General features: G+C 41.3%; 1 protein-coding gene across 2 annotated transcripts; it reads right to left on the bottom strand.

Annotated features, from left to right (window-relative positions):
- Window positions 1-23: 23 nt before the first annotated feature.
- LOC105353653 (titin-like) lies at window positions 24-24,872 on the bottom strand. Of its 2 annotated transcripts, none has more exons than XM_023966359.1 (21): window positions 24,409-24,872; window positions 18,890-19,107; window positions 18,605-18,801; window positions 18,450-18,513; window positions 18,300-18,376; window positions 16,566-16,623; window positions 16,418-16,494; window positions 14,375-16,033; window positions 14,116-14,176; window positions 13,965-14,023; window positions 13,754-13,885; window positions 13,112-13,228; window positions 12,549-12,612; window positions 12,438-12,478; window positions 11,124-11,216; window positions 3,667-3,736; window positions 3,559-3,590; window positions 3,406-3,477; window positions 3,212-3,304; window positions 1,818-1,907; window positions 24-1,736 (listed from the first exon to the last, which is right to left on the bottom strand). In XM_023966359.1, exons 1-21 carry the CDS (start codon window positions 24,540-24,542, stop codon window positions 1,686-1,688), a joined length of 3,459 nt encoding a protein of 1,152 aa, XP_023822127.1. In that variant the 5' UTR covers window positions 24,543-24,872; the 3' UTR covers window positions 24-1,685. The 2 variants fall into 2 exon arrangements, with proteins under 2 accessions (XP_023822127.1, XP_023822128.1); XM_023966360.1 differs by having other exon boundaries at window positions 13,965-14,020.
- Window positions 24,873-27,645: the final 2,773 nt, after the last annotated feature.

Below are 27,645 nucleotides of genomic sequence, written 5' to 3'. Positions count from 1 at the left end.
AGGTTCAAAAAATGGATGGATGTATTTTCCCAATGTATATTTTATTTAGGAATCCAGGAAATGAAAAAACATAGCTTTAGTTTTCAAAACCATCAAATCAGGTTTTTATTCCTTTGATTTTTTTTTTACATTTCATAAGATCTTTGGTGTGATTAATTTTGTTAGATGTCATAAAATAATGGTTAGCTCTGCATGCAGTATAATATAGAAACTCCTTGAAATGGGACAGGCTTCCGACGGCTCACATGGAGCAAACACACAGAGCCTTTATTTAGGGCAGATAAAAAACCAGAGGAAGGAGCAAAAATAAACACGAGCAGTGAAAGCCAGCAGCGGTCCAGCCGCACAGCAGCCAGGAAAAGAAAAACAGATCACAGGGAACTTCCAAACTGTAATACATTCCACATGACTTCTTATTATTGTTCAAAAGTAATTCCTTAAAATAAAATTCAAAGTCCTGCACCTTCTTTCAAGTAGCTTTCTATACATTAGTCTAAAATGACAAACATACCATGTAGAGTTTTACATTAAGATGAAGGTTTATGGTAAACGTATTACTATTAAAATCCCCCTTTTCTTTAAAGTAAATAAAAAAAATATAAAGTTAAAAAAAATCCTCTTTTTTAGTCAAATGAAAGCAGTTTAGTCCACACGAATGAAAATAAAGGCTATTTGCTTGAAGAACAATTTTTGATCTTGAATCTTTAGATAAAAAGATCAAATAAAGAAGTACAGGCATGGATAAAGCAGAAAGATACAAACAGAAATGGATACATTTATTAGGAACACAAACATTTTTGGATTATTGAAGCCTAAACAGCCTGAGCATGATCTTTAAACAGATTCGGTTTGTGTCATTTCTTCTTTAGGAAATGCCTCTTTGTCTCTTTTTTTAAAACTTTAAGCGACTGGTCTGATGTAAAAAGTCAAAAATTCTTTGGAAGAATATTGCACTAATTCCTTCCTGTACTTTATCAAAGCAAAAAGTTGTGTGTTTTTGTGATTCGGTCCTTTAGTAATGAGTTACTCCCAGCAGAAAGGCTGCTCACAGCAAAAGTCCTGCTCCTTCAGGCTTTCAGGCTGGCGCTCAGCCAACAAGGTTCTGAAGAAGTGATGGGAACAGACACACACAGACTCTCAGAACCGCTGATGGATCTCCATCAGAGTTCGGAAAGGACTAGATTTGGAGCTTTGCAGCATCTTCAGAACTATGAACAATTCATTTCCTTCTTTTTTATTTCCTGTTTTTGAGTTCCTGATAAATAGATGTACAAAATGAATTAATCACTAACTGGTTTGATATTTTATGTTCTCCATTATCCTTAAGGTAAACTGATGTTTTCTTATCTGACATTTTCTGGACAAGTAACCTCTTCTGAATAAAAGTCTCCACTTTAAAATCAAACAGCTTAAAGCACGCATTAATCTCTAACTTCTGCATGTTTAAGCTGTGCCGGCAGAAACCTGAGGGTGAAGCAGTTGAGGAACATCAGCAAAGGTTTCATGGCTGAGACATATCCTAAAGTTACATACATGCAGCTGAACTGCTGCTGCTCTAAACACATTTTGTGAAGCGTTCGCATTAGGACCACAGCAGAGGACTTTCACTTCCTGTCTCCCCTCACAGCTGTAGGTTCAGGGCGGGTTATCGTGTGCGCTGCTGGTTTCCTGCTTCCTTCCAGCCTCTACTTTGGTGGAACTGATAAAGCAGAAAACATCTGCACGAGGTCCTTCACCTGAGACATTTAAGAGCATAGGAGGTTCAAACCCTGACAGAAGCTCTGTGGAGAGCATGCAAACATGAAGCCACTCCATACCTTCAGGCTTGTTGTGGCTTTCCTCCCCGCTGTGGGTTTGACTGCAGATAAATTCTGTTTGCTGACAGCAGTGACGAGATTTCCAAACGTCTGTCAAGAAAGAAGACCAGACATGCACAGCTGAAACCCCTTAAACACTGATTCCTTTAGCACTTGTCTACATTTATCCATCATTTGTTTTGATTATGCTTCAAAAGAACCAAACTTTATTGAAACAAATGTGCAGCAGTTGTTCTCCAGACTTTCTAATCTCCTTAAATTGTTTTTATTTTGCAAACCTGCAGCTTTCTCACTTATTTTTTGTCCTAAAAAAGGAGCAGTGTGTGTGTACAGGTGTGTGTGTTTTTGAGGCCATTCACCCACAAAGATCAATCCATTTAAACATCGCTCCTATTTCTGTCCTGTTGCGCTCCTTTGCAAAGGCAATGAGTTAATAATAATAATAATAATAATAATAATAATAAATTTTATTTCAAGCGCCTTTCAGGTCACCCAAGGTCGCTGTACAAGGTTAAAATAAGAAAAACAGAATAAAACGTCAATAAGAAATTATCAGAGTAAAACATGAGTAAACATAAAGACATAGTAAGAAAAAAAAAAAAAAAAAAAAGGGTTCAGGTTAGTGGAGGGAATTTCGGAACCTCTGTAACTCATTTACTTATAAATTATAAAAACATTTGACCTCAAATCACAGTAAATAGGTCATGGATAAATGCTGTAGAAAACCTGTAGCAAATCACAAGTTTACACAGTTGGGCAGCTTGGTTTGTGATTTTCTGACGCTTTTACTGTTTCCCACGTTAGTTAATGTTGAGGCTGGTTCCTTTTCAAACACAGCAAAATAAGTATTTACAAGGAAATCTAAAAAAAAAAAAAAATGAAAAAAACATAATTTAAAGCTGCATTTCTTCCTGCTGCGTTTTCCAAAGAAAATTCAAAATAAAGCAGATTTAGATACTTTAGAAATAAGATTGGGTGACTAATCGATCATTTTAGTCACTCAGTCTTATTTCTAAAGCATCTAATTCCAGAAATCCTGCTTTATGTTTTAAAAAATACATGTTTTTAAATCAATAATTCATTTTTACATTTATTAGTGAATAATAAGAAAGAGTTCCATATGGTCATCCAGGTCAACTAGTCATCTAGAGGAGGGCGGGGCTTCCACAGCGTACAGACATCACACCTTATGACCTTCTTAACTCTGGCTTTGAAACCCAGCTTTTACTTACTTTTTATTAGTTTATAGATTCATGCAAACTTGAATGTGTTTACTTTACATACTTGTATTGTCCTGTCTGTTATATAACGATTGGTCAGTATTTATAGCTGCTTGTCTTTAAGTCTGTGCAGCTGCATGAAGAGATGAAAGTAGAACAGCAGATTATGACCACCTTCACTCCTTTTTGCTCCTCTCTGTTTGTCTTTTTCGCCAGCATTGTTTCCTCCTTAGTGGCAAATGAAATTCCACGAGCATGAGTCTTTACCTGAACAACAGGAGGCAGGAAATAATCATGTCAAATTATATAAAAGCAAGAATGTTTTAAAAGATCCAAAAGACAACAGGAACATTTTCAGTCTCCATCACCTGGAAGAGTTGCTGCTTCTTTTTAGGAGTTTTGCTTTCCAGACTTTTAAACATCTGAAGCCGCTCCTTCACCTGAAACAAGTTTACCGTTTCAGTCAGTCTGTGGAAAATTCAGTTTTCATTTTTAAGAATGTCTTTATGTATCTGCTTTACCTTCATGTCAGTAATGAGAGTGGGTGGTTCAGCTTCAAATGGAAAAAAAGACAACCATATTACTGTCAATTTCTTCAGAATTAAAAGAAAAGTAGTTTTCAAACATACATAATAATGGAACCTCCTGAGAGACTTCAGTCTGGGAGGACTCCGCTGTGCTTGTGGTTTCTTTGACACTCTGACAAAGAAAAGATGAAAGTAGTCATCTAACATGGTACAAAATGTCAGACATACATAGAACAGAAGGTGCTGGGATGTTTTTTGGTGAATGAGACTGGGAAGTCATAAACAAGTTTTTCATAAACAAATCAACATCATTTTGAAGGGAAAGGAGAGTCACTGATAACTGGAAAGTTACCAAACACGACTTTATGAAAATAAACTCAACAATGAATAAAAAAATAGAGAGAAATACACTTATACATTGTAAAAAAAAAACAAGAGTGATCAAACCAAATCAAGGAGAGCAAAACATAATTCAGTCCAATCCAATTTAATCTATATAGCACTTTAACAATTTCCATAAACCTTAATATCTGTATCATCACAAGGGGTTATATACAAATACATATAGTATGCTAAAACTACATAAAGTAACTACAGACGTGTTGGTGTTAAAATAAGATATGATAGAAAAATTGGTCAAAGTCCTCTTTACTATTAAGTCAATTTAAAAATAAGTTTTGGCGGTGAGGGACCTCTGATTCCCAGTGACACGGGGCAAAAAGGCCACTTACACTCACTGGCCAATTTCCTACAGGCCAAGCTCTCCAACCGCTCATATTGCAAATGGAGCCGACAGGTCTAATAGTAGGGGTGTAAAAAAAATGCATTTGGCGATACTTGTATCGATTCAAAATGCGGTCAGGAAGATATCTAATTATTTATGAGAGTCCTTCAGCGTCTGACTCTTGTTTTCCAATCTTATCTCCGACAGCTAGTTGGCAGCAGAGCACACGGAGCCTCTCTGAGCAGCTCTACACCGCACCAAACAACAACAAGATCTCAGTAAGGCGCAGCTTGTTTTGTTGTTATGAGACATGAACTACTTAGTTTTTACTTAGGATGGAAACCGAACCGAAACTCTGAGCCATGTTGCTGCCAGTATCATATAAAAGCACAGATTGCAGTGCTTTTTAGCGGACTCAGATAAGAACGAGTGAAGCACTGCAGCTGCACAGCGGCTAATGCACGTAGCACCAGCCAAAATGCTATCAGCAAAGTGGGCCACAGTTCTGCAGAACCTTCCAGCAATAGATTTTAGTTCAGCGACCTGATGGATCAGAGTGATGTGTACAACGCTCTAAAAAAAGACCACCATTGTCAGGCGTCGGGGTCGTCCCCGCACACCTGCGTGATGATCCGGTCTCGCACACCTGCTCAACATCCAATCAGGGACCCTATTTAGTCCATCTGGCCCTCCAGCCATTGTCGGTTCGTCTGCCCTAATGAAGGACTCGCCGATCCAAGCCAAAGCCAAACTAAAGCCTACGCCAAAGCCCTCGCCAAGGCCAAAGCCGAAGTCTACGCTCAAACCTACGCCGAAACCCAAGCCAAATCCAAAGCCAAGCCAAGTCAAGCCAAAGCTAACGCCCACAGTCCACACCAAGCCAAGCCGACGCCCAAGCCAACGCCAAAGCCAACGTCCACTCCAAAGCCACCAGAACCGAAGCCACAAGAACCCAAGCCTCCAGATCAAAATTTCGCAAGAAACTCTGAATCCTCCTCCAAAGAACAAAAACCCAAAAGAACCAAGACCAACACCAAAAATCCAACGCCCAACATCATCTGTTTCATCCTACAATAAAACTCACTAAATCAAACCAAGTCCTCGTCTGCCTTTTTGGGTCCAGCAACTCCAAACCTAACAGAACGAACCGACCAACATGGACCCAGCAGGCCCGGACCCCGTGAACCAGACTTTGTCCTCCCACGCCTCCACCATGGACAGACATGAACAAATGCTTCACAGCCTTTCGGGAAATCAACAAGCCATCTCACAGCAGTTGTCCCAGCTCCACTCATTGCTCCAAACCATTGCCGATTCACGCTCACCTGACTCCGCCGGCGTGGCTCCTATGCCGCAGACTCCGCCACCTCATGCTTCACCTGTCCTGGAAGCTCGCATCCCCAATCCGGATCCTTTTTCGGGAACATCCGACCATTGTAGGGGATTCCTCCTCCAGTCTTCGCAGGTGTTCTCACAACAAGGCAGCATGTATTCCTCCGACGCAGCCAAGATAGCCTATGTTACCGGACTGTTACGCGGTCGAGCTCTTGAATGGGCCGAAGCGTTCTTAGCGAACCACAACATGACGGCGTTATCATTTCAAGATTTTATGGGCCACTTTAAACAAGTATTCGAGACACCAGAAAGATACCACGACGCCTCCCGCAAACTGCTGACCCTGCGCAAAGACAAACGCTCCGTGGCCGAATACTCAGTTGACTTCCGCATCCTGGCCACGGAGGTGGGTTGGGACACTAGAGCGCTTCTAGAAGTGTTTTACAACGGTTTATCCGATTCCATAAAGGACGAGCTTTTGCATTACGACAAACCTGACTCCCTGGAATCTCTTATTTCTCTCTCCATTAGAATTGACAACCGCCTTCGAGAGCGCCGCTCATCCCGGAACTACAAATCCCAGCAGACCTTTCCGAAACCTACGTCACGGCAGGTAACGCCCCCTCCCAGTTTTTTTGAATCCTCAGCTCCCACGTCATCAACAGAGGAACCGATGCAGTTGGGGAGGACTCGTTTGACTCCAAAGGAAAGACAGGATCGATGGACAAGAGGTGAATGCTTCTATTGTGGCAGTAATACACACAGGGTGGCGGTCTGTCCTGTAAAACCAAAAGACAGAGCCCCTCAGTGATAATGGGGTCACTGAGGGGCAAAGACTCTCAAAGCCTCACCCCATCAAGTTCAGAATTCCTGGTTTCTCTTTCCTCTGGTTCGTGGTCTGGTTCTGTTTCGGCCCTGATTGACTCTGGTGCGGAAGGAAACTTCCTCAATGAGGACCTGGCTCTCGAGGCTGGTTTATCACTCGTTCCGTTAGACCCTCCTCTAAGAGTAAGTGCGGCAGATGGGCAACCCCTCACAGTTATTAATAACCAAACTGCTCCAGTTCTCCTTTGTGTTTCGGGCAACCATGTGGAAACCCTGCAGTTTTATGTTTTCCAGGCGCCTTCCAGACAAATAATCTTGGGTCGCCCCTGGCTGTGTCAACACAATCCCCATATCGACTGGCAGTCTAACAGCATTATGAGCTGGAGTCCATATTGTCATTCCACCTGTCTTCGCTCTGCATATCCAGATTTACCCATGACCACACCTCCTCCAGAGGTCCCAGATCTGTCCGGCGTCCCTCCCATCTACATTGACCTGGCGGCTGTCTTTAGTAAAATAAAAGCATCTACTCTTCCTCCTCACAGACCATATGACTGTCCCATAGAGTTGATCCCGGGGGCCACCTTGCCCACTTCTCGCCTCTACCGCCTTTCGAAACCAGAGCTCCAAGCCATGGAACTTTATATCAAGGAATCGCTGGCGGCTGGGATCATCCGACCATCTTCCTCCCCCCTGGCAGCGGGTTTTTTCTTTGTCGAGAAAAAGGACAAAACACTTCGTCCCTGTATTGACTACAGCCAGTTAAATAAAATCACTGTCAAAAATAAATACCCCCTGCCCTTGTTGAACTCTGCTTTCGAATACCTCCAGGGTGCTTCAGTATTCAGTAAGTTAGACTTACGAAACGCCTATCACCTGGTGCGAATTCGGGAAGGGGATGAATGGAAAACAGCTTTCAACACCCCATTGGGCCATTTTGAATATCTAGTTATGCCCTTTGGTTTAACCAACGCCCCTGCTGTGTTCCAGGCTCTTGTTAACGATGTCCTACGTGATTTCCTGAACCGCTTTGTTTTTGTCTATCTTGATGACATACTCATCTATTCACCCTCACTCGAGACCCACTGTCAACATGTCCGCTTGGTCCTGCAGAGATTACTCGAAAACAAACTTTTTGTCAAGGCGGAGAAATGTGACTTTCATGTTCCCAGAGTCTCTTTCCTGGGTTTCATTATCGAAAGGGGGAAAATGAATATGGACCCAACTAAAGTCTCCGCAATCAAGGACTGGCCCAAACCAACTACACGAAAAGACCTACAGCGCTTCCTAGGTTTTGCAAACTTTTATCGCCGTTTCATACGCAACTATAGCAGTTTAGTAAATCACCTGACCAACCTAACATCCACCAAAAGGCCTTTTCTGTGGCACCAGGGGGCGGAGGAGGCCTTCAAACATCTCAAGGAGCTTTTTACCTCAGCCCCAGTTTTGGCCCAAGCCGACCCCACCCGTCAGTTCGTTGTGGAAGTTGACGCCTCAGATACCGGGGTGGGAGCCGTTCTCTCCCAACGCGCGGAGGACGGCAAACTCCATCCATGTGCTTTCTTCTCCCGTAAGCTTTCAGCCTCCGAACGAAACTACGACGTGGGAAATCGGGAATTATTGGCCATTAAACTGGCCCTCGAAGAGTGGCGCCACTGGTTGGAGGGGGCTGAACATCCCTTCTTAGTTTGGACCGACCACAAAAATTTGGAGTATCTGAGCTCGGCCAAGAGACTTAACCCTCGCCAAGCTCGATGAGCCTTGTTCTTCAATTTCACAGTTTCCTTCCGTCCTGGATCTCGCAACCTCAAGCCCGACGCACTTTCGCGTTTACACCGCCCTAATGACCCTGACCTCTCGGCAAATCCAATTCTCCCTTCTTCGTGTGTGGTGGCCAGCCTAACTTGGGAGATAGAGACGGCCATTAATGATGCTCTGACCACCGACCCCGACCCAGGAGGGGGACCGACCAACCGCCAATTTGTTCCTGCAGCTGTTCGGTCTCAAGTGCTGTCTTGGATCCATGCTTCTCGTTTTTCTTGCCACCCGGGTCTCCGTCGTACTCTGTCTTTGATTCAACGGCGTTTCTGGTGGCCAACTATAGTCAGGGACACCAGGTCGTTCGTGGCGGCGTGCACTGTGTGTGCTACCAGCAAGTCCACCCATCAAGCACCCGCCGGGCTCCTCCAGCCTCTACCTATCCCCTCCCGGCCGTGGTCTCACATCGCTGTCGACTTTGTCACCGGTCTCCCCGCTTCTAAGGGGAACACAGTCATACTCACCATAGTCGACCGTTTTTCCAAGGCTGCTCACTTCGTGGCTATGCCCAAGCTTCCCACCGCCGCTGACACTGCCAGTGCTCTCTCCATCCATGTGTTCCGCCTTCATGGTATTCCTTCGGACATAGTCTCGGATCGGGGGCCCCAGTTCACATCCCAGGTCTGGAAATGTTTTTGCCAAGCTCTGGGAGCCACGGCCAGTCTGTCCTCTGGCTTCCATCCTCAAACCAATGGTCAGACAGAGCGCACCAACCAGGACTTGGAGTCCGCTCTCCGCTGTGTCTGCTCCCAGAACCCCTCGTCTTGGTCTGATTACCTGGCCTGGGTGGAATACTCTCATAATTCTCTGGTTTCTTCTCCCACTGGCCTTTCTCCTTTTGAAGCATCACTGGGATACCAGCCTCCTCTTTTTCCTTCTGAGGAGTTGGATTTGGCAGTGCCATCGGTGACAGCCCATATCCGTCGTTGTCGTAAGATCTGGACAGCAACCAAATAGTCTCTCCTCCGCACTTCTCACCGCACTAAGACGGTTGCGGACAGGCGTCGCACTGCTGCCCCTGCTTATACACCTGGGCAACAGGTATGGCTGTCAACCAGGGATCTGCCATTGCTCACAGAGTCCAGGAAGTTGTCTCCCCGTTATGTTGGCCCTTTTGAGATTGACTCCATCATCAATCCGGCGTCTGTCAAGCTCCGTCTTCCCCGCTCCATGAGAGTCCACCCAGTGTTCCACGTGTCCCGCCTCAAGCCAGTGGTGACCAGTCCGCTGTGCCCTCCGTCCGTGCCCCCTCCGCCCGCCCGGCTCATGGATGGCCATCCTGCTTTTTCGGTTCGTCGCATCCTGGATGTGCGCCGTCGGGGTCGTGGGTTTCAGTATCTTGTTGATTGGGAGGGCTATGGCCCGGAGGAGCGGTGTTGGGTGCCTCGCTCCTTAATTTTGGATGATGGTCTTGTGCGTGATTTCCGTCTTCTGCACCCTGACCGTTTTCGGCCGCCAGGTGGCGTCCCTTGTGGAGGGGGTACTGTCAGGCGTCGGGGTCGTCCCCGCACACCTGCGTGATGATCCGGTCTCGCACACCTGCTCAACATCCAATCAGGGACCCTATTTAGTCCATCTGGCCCTCCAGCCATTGTCGGTTCGTCTGCCCTAATGAAGGACTCGCCGATCCAAGCCAAAGCCAAACTAAAGCCTACGCCAAAGCCCTCACCAAGGCCAAAGCCGAAGTCTACGCTCAAACCTACGCCGAAACCCAAGCCAAATCCAAAGCCAAGCCAAGTCAAGCCAAAGCTAACGCCCACAGTCCACACCAAGCCAAGCCGACGCCCAAGCCAACGCCAAAGCCAACGTCCACTCCAAAGCCACCAGAACCGAAGCCACAAGAACCCAAGCCTCCAGATCAAAATTTCGCAAGAAACTCTGAATCCTCCTCCAAAGAACAAAAACCCAAAAGAACCAAGACCAACACCAAAAATCCAACGCCCAACATCATCTGTTTCATCCTACAATAAAACTCACTAAATCAAACCAAGTCCTCGTCTGCCTTTTTGGGTCCAGCAACTCCAAACCTAACAACCATTGCAGTGATGAGCGGTAAAATATGTGTTTACTTCCATGTGTGAGAAAGCGGAGCTGCAGCTTATACTGAAAAATATTTGTTGTAAAAATCAGACAATGTTGACTGTTCCGTTTAAGAACAAATATATATTACGTTTCCAAAATAAAAGCACTATGAATTTGCTTACATAGGTAAAAGCAACTTGTATATGAGATACAGTTGCAGTGCTTAACATTATGATCATTACATACAATAAATTTGACCATTTTATTACATTGAAAGGCGTATTAATATTCAGGCAGAGTTTTTCCAAGTCATACTCTTGAATAAATAGAATATGTCTTCTGGAACAATTTCGGTATATGTGTCTTATCATGGGATATGAATATGCCCTGAATCTATAGCTAAAAATTAATTAAAAATTAATAACTATTACCACATCTGATTCTGGACTGTGAAAATCTTTAAACCCAGACAGAAAAACCTCAAGGATAGTGTACTCTTCTAAAAAGACCATCAGTTGACTATAAAATACCTTTTTAAGAACTTCTGAAACAAAAAGAAATGTCAAATTTCTAACTGGTGATAAATCCAAAGTAGGCTTTTTAACTAAAGGAGAACAACAGCACTTCTAAAAACATGATGGGATGACACGTGAGTTAAAACTGCTATTGATAACTGTGAGAACAGCTGGACTCATTGAGGTAAAGAGGTTCCACTTATAAACCCAAAAGCAGAAAATAAAAGAAGGAAAGTGAATTTCTTCTTCTGAGTTTATAACAAGGCTGTTTAATCTGGTCTTAAATTAGGATTACATCTGGATTTTAGAGGATCTGCTACCTGTGAGAGCTGGTGTACTTCTTTGGGTTCCCTCTTCTTGTTTGATCCAATTTTGGCTGACATTCCTGAAAACATCTGCGCCAGATCCTTCACCTGAAAGAGGCCAAGATGCAGTTAAACCAGCATAAGGAGCCGACACGTTCTCACCCAATTTGTGAAATATTGACGCGTGGACAGGGATCTCCCTCCATGTCACATATTGATGCTTTGGGTGATCACTACTTGTTGTTTTTTGACGTACTGAAAATAAGAGATCGTGAAACGCTGGTGATTGATTAACGTTTTCAACCATAAAAACAGGAAGTCGAGGGTAAAGCACCAACAGTGGGGATTTAACCACTTGACGACTATTGATGCAAATGCGCATCAAACCACTTCAGCTTCAAAATTCAAGGTAGTTAAAGATAAACCATTTCTCCTTTAACACAACAATCTGGGCCGTATGATAGGATGATCCTGTTACTTGTTAGCTTCTATGAAAATAGAAGAAAATAGATCCTATAAGTAAAACAACTGCAAATATCCTTGAAAATATAAAGGTCTGAGATGCTGAAGAAGACATTTTTTTTCTTTAAATAAAGAAAACAAACAGAAGCACCTCATCCTGAATATGTAATCAATTAAAGAGGAACAGGACTATAACAGATGGTGGGTGCACTGATAGTGGTAATGAGTTTGGTCTAGGGCATGGCAGGACAATTTATAAGGCTTTTACTTCTTCTAACTGCCTTTTGAATATTTTATCCAGTATTAGTTTTCCTTTAAATTAATGTCTGAACTCAATAATGCAGTTCTTCAGTTCTTGTGAAAAAGTACAGCTTTTTATCACATCTTTGGAACTTTGGGAATTAGACCAAAGTATCACTGGAGAACGTCTACAAAATATTACAATAAGCTAAGTTCTTTCTCTGTGTTTTGTGGAGGATAAATGTAAGTTTATGTTGGAGAAATGTGTAGAGAAGTTTATGATTACAGTAATGAAAAGGGTAATGTTAAAGTTGGATGTCCTGTATGTGTGAGGAGCTCAGCAGTGTCCACAAACACAGTGACAGCCGTAACTCTTGTGCTATCCTAGGCACTTTACCATTGGGATTTGGGTCATCTAGACCCACTAGACAGTGCTCTGAACCTCTTTTCTTCAATGATTTGTGAACCTCACTGGTGTCCATGGATTACATGAAATCTTTCCACCTTTATCCACCTTTGTCATGGTAGGGAGAACACTTCAATGTGAGGGTGGGGTCATCTAAGATAGCACAAGGGTTAAGCAGCTCCTGCCAGCATGAACTTCTGTTCTTCTGAAATCAGTTTTACCTTCATGCCAGCAGAGAAATCCCCCGGTGCAGCTTCAGAAACTATGAAGAAAAGGACAAGGCTGTCATTTTTGTCCTCATTCGGAAAGAATTGAAACATGCTGCTACGTACGTGATGCTGGATCCTGTGCTAAGGATGAGGAGGGTGTGGTAGCACGTCTGACGCCAGTGACACTCTGACAAAACAACCAGACGTCAGTTCAGCTCCTCAGGTTTCACAGTTGGTGAAAGTAAAGATTTGTTAGACAGGCGTTTGGTCCTCAAAATTTAAACAAAACAAAAAAGACAAGTCACCAGTTCTCCAAAATCTTCCACTTCAAATGATAAGAGATGTCTAACATTTATCAGAGAAGCAATACAACTGCATGAAAACATTTCTGCTGGCTTCACAGATCTGTCTTCATCAATGATAACTTTTTTTAATAATTTTGGTAATTATCTTTGATTTGTGTAAATGAGTATGGGATTTCTCTGATACTGCAGGTGAGTTCTTAAGTGAAACTGCAGAAAGGTTTGTATGCTCCCTGATGGATTTGTTAACCTGATAAAGATGACACCCATATGATAGTAAACTAAAATAGAATAGACAATTATCAGAAAACCTAAGTAGATGCAAAAAAATAGACCTCAAGAGAGATGACTGAGTGACATTCATTTAACAGAAGAATGCTGCACCTGATTCTCTGTTTCCTCCTCATGGAACAGGACTCCTGTCTCTTCCACTGCTTGAACTGCGACCAAACAACTATGAACTTTCAGCTTCAGGGGGACCAGAGGTTTTGTTGGGCTCACCTGAAAGGATGGATAAAGCTTTAACAAGATGACAAAAGTGATGACAGGATGACTGATTCTACTCCATGAGCATCGATGGGAGGGAGTAAAGCTTATGATTCGATTTAATTTATCATTTTATTTATGTTAAACAAGTACTTTCCCAGCATTAATGTGATCCCATTGTAGATAAATAATTGACGTAAAGTCCAACAGAAAAAAATCCCAAACATTTGGCTTGGTTCAAACCATGAACTGCAGGACTTTCCTTTAGGTGGGGGGTCAGTTTTTCCTTATCTTTACAGTATTTTTATTGACAGTTTTATCTTGTTCTTTTTTTGTCTGTCAGGTGACTTTATAATGACACTGAAATTTAGATTAGAAATATCCCTAAATGAACTGCCACTTTAACATGGTGGTGGTGGTTTATCTGTAAACAAATGTTTTTAAATTAAAACATGTTAGAAATGTCCAATCAGAAACCCAAGAATTAAAAAAACACAAACAAAAGTTTGAGTATCCCCCAGACTCAATCAGATCCTGCACCTCCTTCTCCTTGACTTTGATGGTTGGCTGAGCACCTGCTCCAACCGGGATCCTCTCAAAGTCTTTCAGCTTTGTTGAGAATAAAGATGATTCCATTTCTGTCTGGATTACAGGATGGGGCGATATATTCTCCTGAAAAGTTAAAAACGTATAGTTACATCGGCAAAAGAACAGAGACACAAAGATCCACAGGTCTGGAAGAGATGTTTACCTGCCCAGAAGAGAGCTTCTTCAGGTTTGGCTGTTTCCTCTCAGAAAGTCCTGATGCTGCAAAAAGAGGCAGAGACAAATCCACATGCTCTGCTGTTTCACATCCCTGACACTTAAGGATGTAACTAAATGAAATGTCTTCCTTATAATACCTGACTTGTTTCCCACAGCAACCTTTGTTCCAGATGGGCTTAGAGCCACAGCTGATATATCCTGAATGAGAGAAAGACATTTACTTCATGGAAAGATTCTGCTTTGTAGTCAGGGCAACTTTTGGCCTGTGTCACATGCGACAGCAAAGATTCTGACTATAATGTCTCAGATCAAAATCCGTTTAAACTGTTCACAAATTTTATGTTTCATAAAGGATTCTGTACAAGCAAATCAAAATGAAATGATTCCAATATTTACTTTTGTTTCCAGTTCTTTCTCTCTTTCTTCACTGAGGGACTGTTTTCTCTGTAAAGCATTCTGGAGTTCCACCAGTACTGGATGTGGATGTTTCTCTCCCTGTACAGATGGATCTCTGTTCTTGGAGAAAGCCACAGGTGGATCTGGGTTCTTGGATAAGACTATAGGTGGATCTGTGGTCTTGGGCAGGAGCACAGATGTATCTTTGATTTTGGACAAAGATACATCTGTGTTATTGGGCAGGGCCACAAGTGGAAGTGTGTTCTTGGTCAGGACCAGAGGTGGATTTGTGTTTTGGGGCACAACCACAGGTGGATGTTTGTTCTTGGGAAGGACCTGAGGTGGATTTTTTTTCTTGGACTGGACTATAGGTGGATCTTTGGTCTCGGGCTGGTCCACAAGTTGATCTCTAATCTTGGGCTGCACCACATGTAGATTCATGGGGTGTGCCAAATGTGTATCCATGGTCTTGGGCCAGGCCATAGGTGGATATTTGTGCTTGGGCAGGGCCACAAGTGGAAGTGTGTTCTTGGTCTGGACCACAGATGGATTTGTGTTTTTGGGCACAACCACAGGTGGATGTTTGTTCATGGGAAGGACCTGGGGTGGATCTCTGTTCTTGGACTGGACTATAGGTGGATCTTTGGTCTCCGGCTGGTCCACAAATTGATCTCTAATCTTGGGCTGCACCACATGTAGATTCATGGGGTGTGCCAAAGGTGAATCTATGGTCTTGGGCCAGACCTCAGGTGGATATTTGTGCTTGGGCAGGACCACAGGCAGATCTGTGTTCTTGGTCAGTACCACAGATGGATTTGTGTTTTTGGGCACAACCACAGGTGGATGTTTGTTCCTGGGAAGGACCTGAGGTGGATCTCTGTTCTTGGACTGGACTATAGGTGGATCTTTGGTCTCCGGCTGGTCCACAAATTGATCTTTAATCTTGGGCTGCACCACATGTAGATTCATGGGCCGTACCAATTGTGTTTCTGTGGTCTTAGGCCAGACCATACGTGGATTTTTGTTCTTAGGCAGGACCACAGGCGGATCTGTGTTTTTGGGCAAAACCACAGGTGGATGTTTGTTCCTGGGAAGGACCTGAGGTGGATCTCTGTTCTTGGACTGGACTATAGGTGGATCTTTGGTCTCCGGCTGGTCGATAAATTGATCTCTAATCTTGGGCTGCACCACATGTGGATTCATGGGCCGTACCAATAGTGTTTCTGTGGTCTTAGGCCAGACCATAGGTGGATTTTTGTTCTTAGGCAGGACCACAGGCGGATCTGTGTTTTTGGGCAAAACCACAAGTGGATGTTTGTTCTTGGGAAGGACCTGAGGTGGATTTTTTTTCTTGGACTGGATTATAGGTGGTTCTTTGGTCTCGGGCTGGTCCACAAGTTGATCTATAATCTTTGGCTGCACCACATGTGGATTCATGGGCCGTACCAAAGGCGTATCTATGGTCTTGGGCCAGACCACAGGTGAAATTTTGTTCTTGGACAAAGCCACAGGTGACTCTTTGTTCTTTTGCTGAACCACAGGTTGACTTCTGTTCTTAGGGTGGAAAACAGATTGATTTTTTTTCTTGGGTCGAACCACAGATCTATGTCTCTTCTTGGACTGGCCCACAAGTGGAGGTGATTTGACAGGTCTGTCCACCTGAAAAAAGTTACAACTTTTAATACTGCAACTTCAAACATTTTTAAGTGAATGTTTTCAAACATCAGATTCTTCTGGAAACATCTGAGATCAAAGAGATCAAATCCAAAATCTGAAAAGAGTCAAATGCCTTTGGTCAGGAATGTTCAACCTTTAGCTAATTAACACATTTCAAATACAAAAAAAAAAAATAATCAGAAGATTTAAATAATGAATGAACAGGAAATGTTTGAAGGAAAACCTGTGGACTTCTGTATCTCTCCTTATATTGAGATTCTGGATTAGTCAGAGGCTCCCTGAACAGTTTCTGCACCCACGAGACAGAGCAGAAGTTTGTCACCTCACTGCAGGTGTGGTTTCCTGTTAATATCCATTTTACCTCACCTGTTCTACCTGCAGGTCAGAGCAGAAATCCTGACGCTGTAGCTCAGGAGCTTGTTCAGCAGTTCTCCAGACAGGATCTGCAATGGAAGGAGATCTTCATAAGCGGATTCCAGCAAATTCACTTATAACGAATGAACTTTTAACATACGTGATTCTGGTTCCCTCTTTATTCTGTGGTGAATCTGCATTTCTTCACTGACTGCCTTCTAACAAAACCAGACAGAACACAGAGCTGTAAAGCATCAGTAATCCATCCTGCCATCCATCAATCTATTCAGCTTTAAACCATCCATTTGTCCAAAGATTCCTCCATCATCCATTTATTTATACATCCATCAACCACTCTTTCCATTCTAGGAGGACACTGGTGTGTAGCCAGACCAGCTGATGTGTTCTCTCCTGGGTCTACTGTACCCCCATTTGGAAACGCCAGTAGTGCTTCACGGTGGTAAAAATGTCTTATCTCCTCATCTTGTTCCTCTCCATGAGGAGAAGAAGCTCATGGTCATAGGTGGGGGTTGGGAGTGGTTAATGAGTAAAACCCTATACTGAGCTTTGTTCTCAGACTTAGCTCTCCACAGCAGTGCTCTCCAATTTTTTTAGGCCACGAACATTTAATGTCAGACAATATTTTCACAGACCAGTCTGTATGAGGCTGTAGTTGGCCTTCAATTATTTAAGCTTCCGGTTTTCAAAAGTGATTGTAACACTAGAGTTAGTCTCGGCATATTATACAAAAAAGTGGTCTTGGTACGTGCAAACAACACCTGCCGCCATATATCGATCGATGTGTTGAGGAAAACTGCTGGTTTGGTCCATAAATAGCAATTTTCTTTTTCTGTGAAGTCGAAGACTCTTCCATTATTTGCTCAATGGCTCTTTTTTTCCCAAGGAAATTTGTTTGTTTGTATTATCATAACCTTTGTTAGCTTTGGGGTTTAAATTTAGTGGTCAGTGCAGCCGCTTTAAGAGGGTAGCGAATAGATTTAAGACATGTGACTGAGATGAATGACTTGCGTCAAGAGTAGGTCAAAGATAAAATCTGGTAGTATTCCACAATAGAAATTCCTTCTGAATCACAAAATAAACAAAACAGAAATTATCTAAGTTGTCAAATGTATTTTTTTTTGGTCTACAGACTGGTACCAAGTAATCCACAAACCAATATCGGTCTGCGGTCCGAGGTTAAGGACCACTGCTATACAGCACAACAGGCTGGAACAAAGTCCTCATCACTACAGACATACTAATCAGACAAGTAGTCTGAATCCGAATTCTTCCCCTATGGCTTCTCGCTACCCCTCCAATTGTAAGGGCATTTAGAGGGGTAGAGTTTTTTTACCCTTGTGCTATCTTAGATGACCCCACCCTTACATTGACGTGTTCTCCCTACCATGACAAAGGTGGATAAAGGTGGAAAATTTCATGTAATCCATGGACACCAGTGAAGATCACAAATCATTGAAGAAAAAAGGTTCAGCGCAGTGTCTAGTGGGTCTAGATGACCCAACTCCCAATGTTAAAGTGCCTGGGATAGCATAAGGGTTAAGGGCTAACCCTCCCAGCGGAGGAAAGCCGAGCCCTCCGTTATTAGTATGTTCTGCGTTGCCCTGTGCCATGGACAAGAAGCGCTTTTCCTGTTTTGACATGACCTTTATAAAGTTATAAAACCGATGTTATGTATTTCTGAGTGCTAGCAGCTACGCACTAACATAGCTGACCAGCAACTATTGATGATATGATTGAAGGAGATGCTGTAAGGGAAGAATTCGGATTTGGCCTTAAATTCATCACCTTTTCAAATATTCTCACATATTCAAATCTTCTCTCTAGAAATGATAATTCTGATGATTTCTAAAAAATTAAAAGAGCTATTCCAGACCTGGGTGAGGGCCTGCGGGGCCTCCAGGTACCGGGCTGAGTATCCTCTCTGAGTCGAGTGTGGAGGTTCTGGAGAAGCTGTTAGAAGAGCAGAAAGTCACATTTGGGCTGCAGCACAGACTTGTAGTTTCACATTTAACATGACACCTACAGTACTCCATCTTTGCTGCAGCAGAGCTCTTTCTGCAGCTTCCCCTCAGTCCTTCTGGAAACATCTGTCAAGTGAACCAGGAAAAATGAATTTTTATTCTTTTTGATGTTTAATATAAGAACCTGAGGTCTTCCACTTTAGATCTCCTTAGGTACCTCTGGAAGAGGTTTCCACTGATGTTCCTTCTCTTCTGTGTTATGTCTGGAGTCATATTTCTCTTTCTCTGGGATCATTGCTCCCTTCAAGGTACATTCCATCCTCCCCTGATGAATCAGTAACCCCTGATAGGTGGTTCTTTTGGTCCAGCCACAGTGACAGACCTGGAGGCTCGGGTCAGGAACATCTAGGCTTTCTGTTCAAAATATAAAACATGTTTTGAAACCAGTTTTCTGCTCTCATTTTTCTTTCTTGTTGAAGAATCTTCACACATTTTGACTAACCAATTTTGACAACGCAGTCAACATTCAGCGTTAGGTTCCACTGAATCTTCTGTTCACACAAGTATTGCTGCTTCTGTTCACACAAGTACTGCTGCTGGTGTTCCATCACCCTCATCCCTTTCTGAGTGCATCCCATCTTGCCCTGGTGGATCCTCAGGCCTCGATAGGAGGTGACTTTGGACCAGCCGCAGCAGGGACACACCTGGAGGCTCCTATTACTACAGAACAGAGCACAGCTATCAAACGGAGCCTCTCCTCCTCTTCCTCCTCAAACACACGAGACTCTGCTGTCTGCAGGGCAGATTGCACACATGAATCACACATGCTGATGTGCTGGACTCATCCTGATCATCACCTGCTTTCAAATCTGTTTTATATTTTACATAGTAAAACAATTAAAAATATTCCCTTGAGTAGCTGTTTGACGAAAACAAAACTTGCATAATACAGCAGCATGATTTCTTTAAATGAAATACCAACACGCTAAAAAGAAGGTTCATCAGGAATGTCTGGCTTTCTAGATATTTACCATCTGAAACAGGATTTCCATTTTTAAAGGAAATAGGAAAAAAGTGAAATGTGGTATTTCTGTTTCCTTAAAGGTCAGAGTCCTGCAAAGGTTTATGCTGAAAGCCTCTTCTGCTTTAAAGAAACATAAAGCTCGACTGAACAAGCAGATAATACAATAATTTCAGGTCTTTTCTGAGTGTTAAACTTGAGAGGCCTCATGCCTACTTTTGACTTATGTACTTCATTTTTTATTTCCTTTACATAAAAGTGACTAAATGTTTAAAAAAATATCCACTGGCAGGCTCAGTGGTGGAGGGCTGATGGTGTGGGTCTTTTAAGCAGTCTCAGTGAGAGTCTCAGTGGGAAAAGCTTGGATGAAACAGGGTCAGAAACAGAACTCAGGAAAAAGAAAACAATTAAAAATAGCATTTCCTGTGAACATGCATGTGTGTGAAGATGCTGAGATAAAGCACTAAAGGACATTTAGAGACCAATCAACCATTTTAGGTTTGCACAAACAAGATGCACTTATGTCATTCATCTTTATTTATTAAAGTAATAGCCTTGTACAAAGTATGAACATGGTTTAAGACATCACCTGGTTTTATTAGAATTCAGACAGCTGAGTGAAAAATGACACAAAAAAGAGGTTGCAAAACATGGGGTCCATGCCACTGTTCCAATGGAGATGTGAAAACAAACAGAACACCTATATTTAGTCTGAAATACATGAAAGTTTCGTGAGTCATAATTCAAAGTCATATACAATTCTCAATTGACAATGGAATTTGCAATTTAATCATAGAATTTAAAAAGGCATTTTGTAATTGACAATTCAATATACAATTCAGGCTTGGAATATGTAAAAACATTTTGCAATTTAGAATTCAATATTAAGATTTAGAATTCAATCAGACAATGAAAAATAAAATATAATATATTAAATAAAATCAAATTCAATTGCATTTTAAATTGTCATGGGTTTTTTACGTCACAATTCAAATAAAATTCACATATTAAAATTTAATATTAAAAATTGTCATTCCAATACATGGTTTGCTTTATATTAATTTCAAAGTGACTTAAAATCTATTGCATTGAAAAACACCATGCTGCTTTTGTGTCAAATTTCAAATGAAGTTGCAAAACAGCGCCCCCTTGGTGTAATGCATTTTCTTTGGCATAGCAGCTTCAAGGCCCGTACACACCGGGACGAATATTCGCCAGGCGTTATTCGCCAGCGTTTTTCGCCACGTTTTTTGTGTTCACACCCAGGCGATTTTCACTGACGATGAGCCGAGCGACCATGCAATTTCATTCCCTGACATTAGATGGCGCTTAATGTAAACAGAAATGCTCCTGTACACAAGGTGGCGCTGCGCAACTTTACGCTTCTTAAAGTCGCTTTTCACTCAGAAGAAGAGAGCAAGTATTTACGCGCTTGTCAGAATAATACAAAGAAAACGTGAATATTTCAAGCACCAGTAGCTCCAACTGGTGCTTGGTTCGGGGATATTTTAGAATGTCCGTCATTATTTCTTCGCGGCAGTGTAGACGCTATTTGGCGTCTATCTTCTTCGCTGGTATGTGTGCTCAGCAAGGCAGTTTTGTGTTTGAGCGCCCCCAAGTTGTGTTTTACTGTAACTTCAGAAGCTCCAGACACGTGTGCAAAAGCGCCATTCTCATTGGTCGAGTAGATTTCGACGCGACGCGTCGAAAAAAAAAAACGAACCAGAGGCGTTTTTTTTTTTTGACGCTTTGACGCGTGGCATTTTTTCGCATCGGTGTGCACACTCTCATTAGTGCCCTTTGTTTAGTCACAAGGCGTTAAACGTCGGCGAAATTCGTCCCGGTGTGAACAGGCCTTTATGCGTGTCAAATTGAAATGCTAACCGTCAGACTCTCATCAGCTCCTCTCAACTCCAAACATGTTTGTTGTAGAAGCCAAACAGTTTTCTTGTCTCATACGTGTCAGATTGTTAGGATGCATTTTTAAGCATATTGTAAAAATGATATTATATACAACATGTCTGCAATTGATCTATCTAGATTGAAACAGATAAATATACACACTTTTACACAGCATAATAAAAACATACATACATAAGTCTAACTGTATACAACTTAGACTTGGTGATGAAGATTTTTTCTCTAATTTCAAAGTGGATGCTAACAACCGGACTTCTACGGTGTGACGGATAAATAAGCAAAATAAAACGACACAACGATCATAAAACTGGTGTTTTATAATTGTAATATAAATGTGAGTCCACCTTGCGTGCCACTTTATTTTCTGCGTGTGTGAAACAATGGAGAGTCAGTCACCACATGTTATTACACAAACAGGCTTCAGCTATGTAAGAACATCTGTCTCAAATAATCCGGATTTGGAGGAAGAGTCCTGTTTATGTCTGTAAACAGCAGCTTTATGTTTCTTTAAAGTCAAAGGCTCTGCTTCTGTTTTCTCACTGGCTTTTTCCTCCCCAAAGAAACTTTCCAAATATGCTTTATTGTTTGGCATTTGCTAGCTTTTTAGCTTTGGGCTACTAGCTTGGCAGAGAAGCTGCTTTAAGTCACGGGACCAAGACGAATGTGATGAACAGAATCCAGGACTTTTTTTTTTCCAAAATAAAACTTAATAAAACGTAAATAACCTGTTATCGTATTTCTTTTTATTTTCTGTCTGTGGCTGGGTACCAAGTAACCCGTCCGTGGCTCGGGGTTTGGGGACCACTGTCTCAAGGACACAGCAGCCCTAAATATGTGCTCCAAAAAAACTCTTTTAGAGCTGCAACCCATCAGTTGCAGTTGTAGTCACAAACACAGAAGCTAATTCATTAGCAGATAGCGCATTCTCTTCTCTAACCTCCAACACCAAAATATTCCATTTGTTAGTCTTTTGTATTTTGGCCGACCAAAGGAAGATTTATCACATTTATGAAGCCGGCAGGTCCCGCCTGGTGAGAGTCTGACAGTTTGCATTTCAATTTGAAATTTGACACACAGGTTGTGTCTGAACTCCTTCACTACTCACTAGGGGGTGTAACGGTACATGGAGTTGCATTGAACCCTTTTGGTACGGCAATTTCGGTTCAGTTCACTTTTGTACCAGTTCGGTACTTTTTTTTTTGCTTTCCCAAATGTATTAACTTTGCACCAAGGCCGAACTAAAGTTAGCCATGTATTTCCGCCGAGATGCTATTGAGTGACGGAGGTGACAGTAAGTATGTCAACATGCGGCTAATGCAGACGCGAGGCCAGAGATGAGGACCCCCTAATCTCCTTAGGCTCTCCTGTGTGGGAACACTGGCATTGTTTTCAGCATCAATGAAGGGAAAAGACAATTGGATAAGTCTAATGCTGTGTGTGTCAACATTGTTACACAAAGATAGCGTATGCCACAGGTAACACATCTAATCTCATAATGCACTTAAACGGCATCACCCCACTGTAAGAATCGGGTCCACAAGAAAAAAAAAAGGTCCACGTTTTTTTTTTTTCAGGCCTGTGCTAGTATCAAAAGTTTTTAGTTCCTGATAGCTAATAGCTGTATTATTTTATATAGCAAATCACCTACATATGTCAATTTTATTTATTGTTATATAAAACCAATAAATGCATTTTGCAAGTAATTTTTTCTACCTTTTCTGTACCGAAAAAATACTAAAAATGTACTGAACTGAGTCCTATGAAATACTGAACCAAACCGAACAGAATTGAGATTTTAGTGTACTATTACACCCCTACTACTCATTGCATTTTGCAGTGGTGTCCAAATCTACAATTCCAAAATCCAGTGCCCTAGAAATTTCCAAGAAGTGTCTGCGAAAAACCAGTGTGCATCGATGCTCACTAGATTGGCGAAAATAGACCAAAATGCATTGCGTCTGAACAATTTTTGCCCAAAAAATGTGTTTCAATGTATTTTTTTCATATACCATTGAAGTTTTTTTCTTAACAAGACAGTGAATAAATAATTGTTGCAACACGATCATATCAATTATATTTTAACTTTGTGAAATCGATGGCATCATATCAGCCATTTAAAAAAAAAGTAGTGAGCATGGTGTCCAAATTGCTTTTAAAATTCAGGGCACTACATAGTTTTTTAGTAGTTAGGGGTTAGGGTGGGAATTCAGACACAGCCCATATAAAACCCAAATGAAAATGCATTACACCAAGGGGGCGCTGTTTTGTAATTTCATTTGAATTTTGACATAAAAACAGCATGGCGTTTTGCAATGCAATAGATTTTAACTTACTTTACAATGAATTTAAAACAAACCATGTATTGAAATGTCAAGTTTTAATACTGAATTGGAAATAGCAAAATGCATTTTAAAAATAAAAGGTCCAATTGCATATTGACTTGTGTATTGTCATTTGAATTACGAGAAACCTGTGACAATTTTAGATGTAATTGATTTTTTTTATTACTGAATTGTAAATAGCGATGATTTCACTTAAGGGTGTAACGATTAGTCTATGAATCAACTATAATCCAACCAGATCAATCAGTCTGAGGCAGAATCGAATCGACCTTTACCATAAAAAAATTGTTTGAAAATGGGATAAATCGAAAATCCAAATGTCTAGGTCAGTGAATCGAATTGAATCGGATCATTCAAGCAACTAACCATCGACAATAAATCTGACCATCAACTACCAGTTATATGAGGAGAATTGTTAATGATTTGTTTCACCCTTAAAAGCCCTAAAAAAACCCTAAAGAAAGTTTTCAACTGCTCTGTGAGTCCACAGCTACCCCCCTTCTTTATTTAATAGCCTTATTGTCTTCATATATTGCAGAAATCTATTATTTTGTATTTTAAATTCAGCATCCTGGTAACTACCGTCAGAATTCACTGGAAACATTTGTAGGATTTTTTTTTTTTTAAACATATAGTTTAAAGTTTGTTCTAAATGTTTGACTTCAGTGAGTTTCTGGCTGTGATGTTGGACTAAAATCTGTTTGACAAACGTGTCAGAGAAAAGGATGAGAGTCTCACCTCCGCGCTCTCATCCTGCAGCTGCCGCGATTCAAACGGATCTTCTTCAGCCCTGAAACAACGAGGATGCTTTCACTTTCGTTTCTGACAAAAGAATACATTCGCGCGCCTTCTCCCGCGTGCTGCTTACTCATCTTTCACGTGACTCAGAACCTGTCAATCAAAACTACCGAAAGTTTGGTTTGTGATATTTAATCGGAACTTTGGCTTTTTAAAATACAAAATAGTGAATCACTTTACTGGAAATCAATTATTTACAACTTTAAACACTGTTCTACAATGGCATTTGTTTTATCTTTATCCTCTGAATCGTTACAATTCTATAAGTAAAGTTAAGTTAAAGTTAAGTCTACCCCGCCCAAGCATATGTTTCTCATTCAAAATAAAAGTCAAAACCAGAAATGCTTTTTCCGTTTCACAATAAAGCTGCGTTCGTTGACCGTTTTTTCTTCTTCAACAGCGCTTATTCTGTCACAAAATTATAAAGAAAATGGTATTTGACATTTTTTAGCAAAAGTGTAGCTAAATAAAATTAGAAATATCTAATTTTACAATTAAAATGGATTAACAGAAATGCTTATTTATTTTCACAATGTCACTGCTTTAACTGACTCAAAAATAAAATAAAAAATCAATCCTCCAAAATGCTTTTTCATTTTGTACTTTAACACCGCTCATTCTGTGATGTAACTAAAGTGATAATGCAAAGACAGGATAGCATTTTCGTTTTCACACCCACTGCACATAAATTGTAGAATAATTCATTTCCAGTTAGCAGTTCCAGGCGGGAGGCAGGGCGATGATGTCAGTGCCCTCAGTGTGGCGCTCCAGAGAAGGCTTTGGAGCGTAAACAGGACTGGCCTGCTGCTCAATGCGATTGAACAATGTGTCTGAACAGTGCAGCCGGGTTCGTAGCTTCGTGTTTGCAGCGGGGGGGTGTGCTTTGTTATAGCGTGCGCTACTGAGGAGACTTCGGTGTGCTCTCCGTCCGGCAGCTCTGGCTGATAGAGCTGCCGGACTTATCCAAGATGCACATTGCGGCATTTGCCCGCATGGATTTTAACTACATCCAAAGCTAAATGATGTCGTTAGCACGTATAAGCCAATCCTAACCCTTCTTCCGGGTCTGTGGGTCCAAGAAGAAAGCACTGACTGCATGGATAAAAAAAAAATTATGAGCAAACAGTCACTTAATGATCATAATAATAATAATAATAATAATAATAATAATAATAATAATAATAATAATAAAAGTACAATCATCTCCTGCTGTTTCCCGCTGGTTTTGCTGTTCGAGGACAGTTGCAGCTTCCCTCAACAGCTCTAACACAGATTTCACCATGCTTAACTTTTCAGCCTCTGACAAAATTTCTGAACCTCTTGGTCCACACTCTTCTGTTCTTGCTGAGGAGCGGCCGTAGTGCAACTGTGGGGCGGTCGACCCTCTGATCGGAGCATTGCTGGTTTGATTCCTGCCTTGCACACCCATGTGTTGAAGTGTCCTTGGGCAAGACACTGAACCCCACCTTGCCTCTGGAAGTTTGGTGGTAGTGTTTTGGCAGCGGAGCCACCATCACTGTGTGTGTGAATGGGTCTGTGACTGTCAAGGGCTTTGGGCCTTCCAGGAAGGTAGAAAGCCCTATATAAGTATACGCCGTTTACCATTTTTTTCTTCTTTGAAATACATTTTATATTTATTTTTATCTGTTAAATTCAGTGAAAACTAAAGATTTAACTAGACTTCGAGTTACAAGTAATAGCACTATTTAGCTTTTATTTATTTACTTTGTGAGGTAATATTGATTTAGTCGTATTTTCCATTTCCTTAAAGTAGACATATTTGGATTCAACTCATGTCTTCAACATTTCTTCAATCAAACATGGGCCAATTTTGAATTTCACACAGTCAGAATTTCCAGTTCTTAGCTTGCTGATTGAATGTATTTTGCTTTCTCCCTGTAATCAGTTGTCATCCGTCACACCTGTAAAACCATGTGACTGCTGCTTCTGTTCACTCAGTGCCAGTTTGTTTGCTCTGTTTTCATGTTACTGTGAGTGTCTGAATGGATTCCTGGAGAGTGTTGGATTACTGTGAAGTTTTTATTTCCCTCTTTGTCAGTTTGTTTTTTTGTCTTCTTTGTGATCTGGCCTGGTTGAGATTTCAGTATTCTTGTTTTGAGGAGTTGTTCGTGAGGGATTTTGATTTATGGGACTGCTCACATCAGGACAGGATAAATGGGATCCTGTTGTTTAGAACTTGTTCGGTGGAGAAAATCTCTCCCTGTTTGGATTTTTCCCCTTTTTTACCCTGCCTGAGGATGAACTTTGAAGTCCTACGTTTGTTTCAGGCTGTAAGCATAGATTCTGCCAGGTTTTGTTTTCTTAAAGATTGCGTTATCACTTTCTTCTACATTTGGTTTGTTTGCTGTTTTCTTCTCTAATTACACCAAAAAATTTTCTTGGGCTAGGCCTTAACTTTAAGCTTTTTAAAAGACACCTCACTTCCCAGTTTTTTTAAATATATATATATATATATATATATATATATATATATATATATATATATATATATATATATATATATATATATATATATATATATATATAAAAACCTTTAAGCAAAATTATTAATTAAAAAACCGCAAAGGTTTTCCAGAATTCTCAAAATTCAAATGTAACATTATGGACTAAAACATCCAGTGTTTGAGGTGAACACAAAACTGGGGGGTATTCCAGGAAGCATGTTTAAACTAGCCTGACTTTGAGCCTGAACTCTGGCTGAAATCCGCCTGAACTTGCTTACTCTGGGTATGTCGGTTCCAAAGGACCAGATATGAGTTGGCGTAATTACGCTCAACTTGGTAACCCTGGGTTAACGCACGGTACATAAAGACATTCTCAATAGATCGCCGATTTCTGGAGTCACCATGGAAACGCGTGGAGAAAAAAAAGAAAGCGCGACACTTGAGACGGAAGTGAGACGGAGTCTGAGATTTTAATGACGGCGGATAAAGATTATAAGTCCATCAAAAAAGTAACACGGCTGAAAAATAATTTAAGTAATTTAGTTACATTTATTCAAACTCAATAATTGTTTATACAACTCAAATTTACGTATTTATCTAACTAAATGTCACATTACTCCATTAATCTTTTTTCCATCTTAATTACTTGTATTTCTTGAACTTTCATTTGTCTAAGTTTGAGCCGGCAGACATGCTCATTTTTATAAGAATA

The sequence above is a fragment of the Oryzias latipes genome, chromosome 18 (genome assembly GCF_002234675.1).
Source record: "Oryzias latipes chromosome 18, ASM223467v1".
In the NCBI taxonomy this organism is placed as follows: Eukaryota; Metazoa; Chordata; class Actinopteri; order Beloniformes; family Adrianichthyidae; genus Oryzias; species Oryzias latipes.
The sequence above is the reverse complement of the archived record's forward strand: the minus strand, read 5'-3'. Positions and strand labels throughout refer to the sequence as shown.

Coding starts and splice junctions, on each gene's coding strand:
- LOC105353653 (XM_023966359.1), bottom strand. CDS start 24,542: ATGAGTAAGCAGCACGCGGGAGAAGGCGCGCGAATGTATTCTTTTGTC. Junction 16,495..16,565: donor AAAGAGGGAACCAGAATCAC/GTATGTTAAAAG, acceptor CTTCCATTGCAG/ATCCTGTCTGGAGAACTGCT. Junction 13,229..13,753: donor TCAAAGTCAAGGAGAAGGAG/GTGCAGGATCTG, acceptor CCATCCTTTCAG/GTGAGCCCAACAAAACCTCT.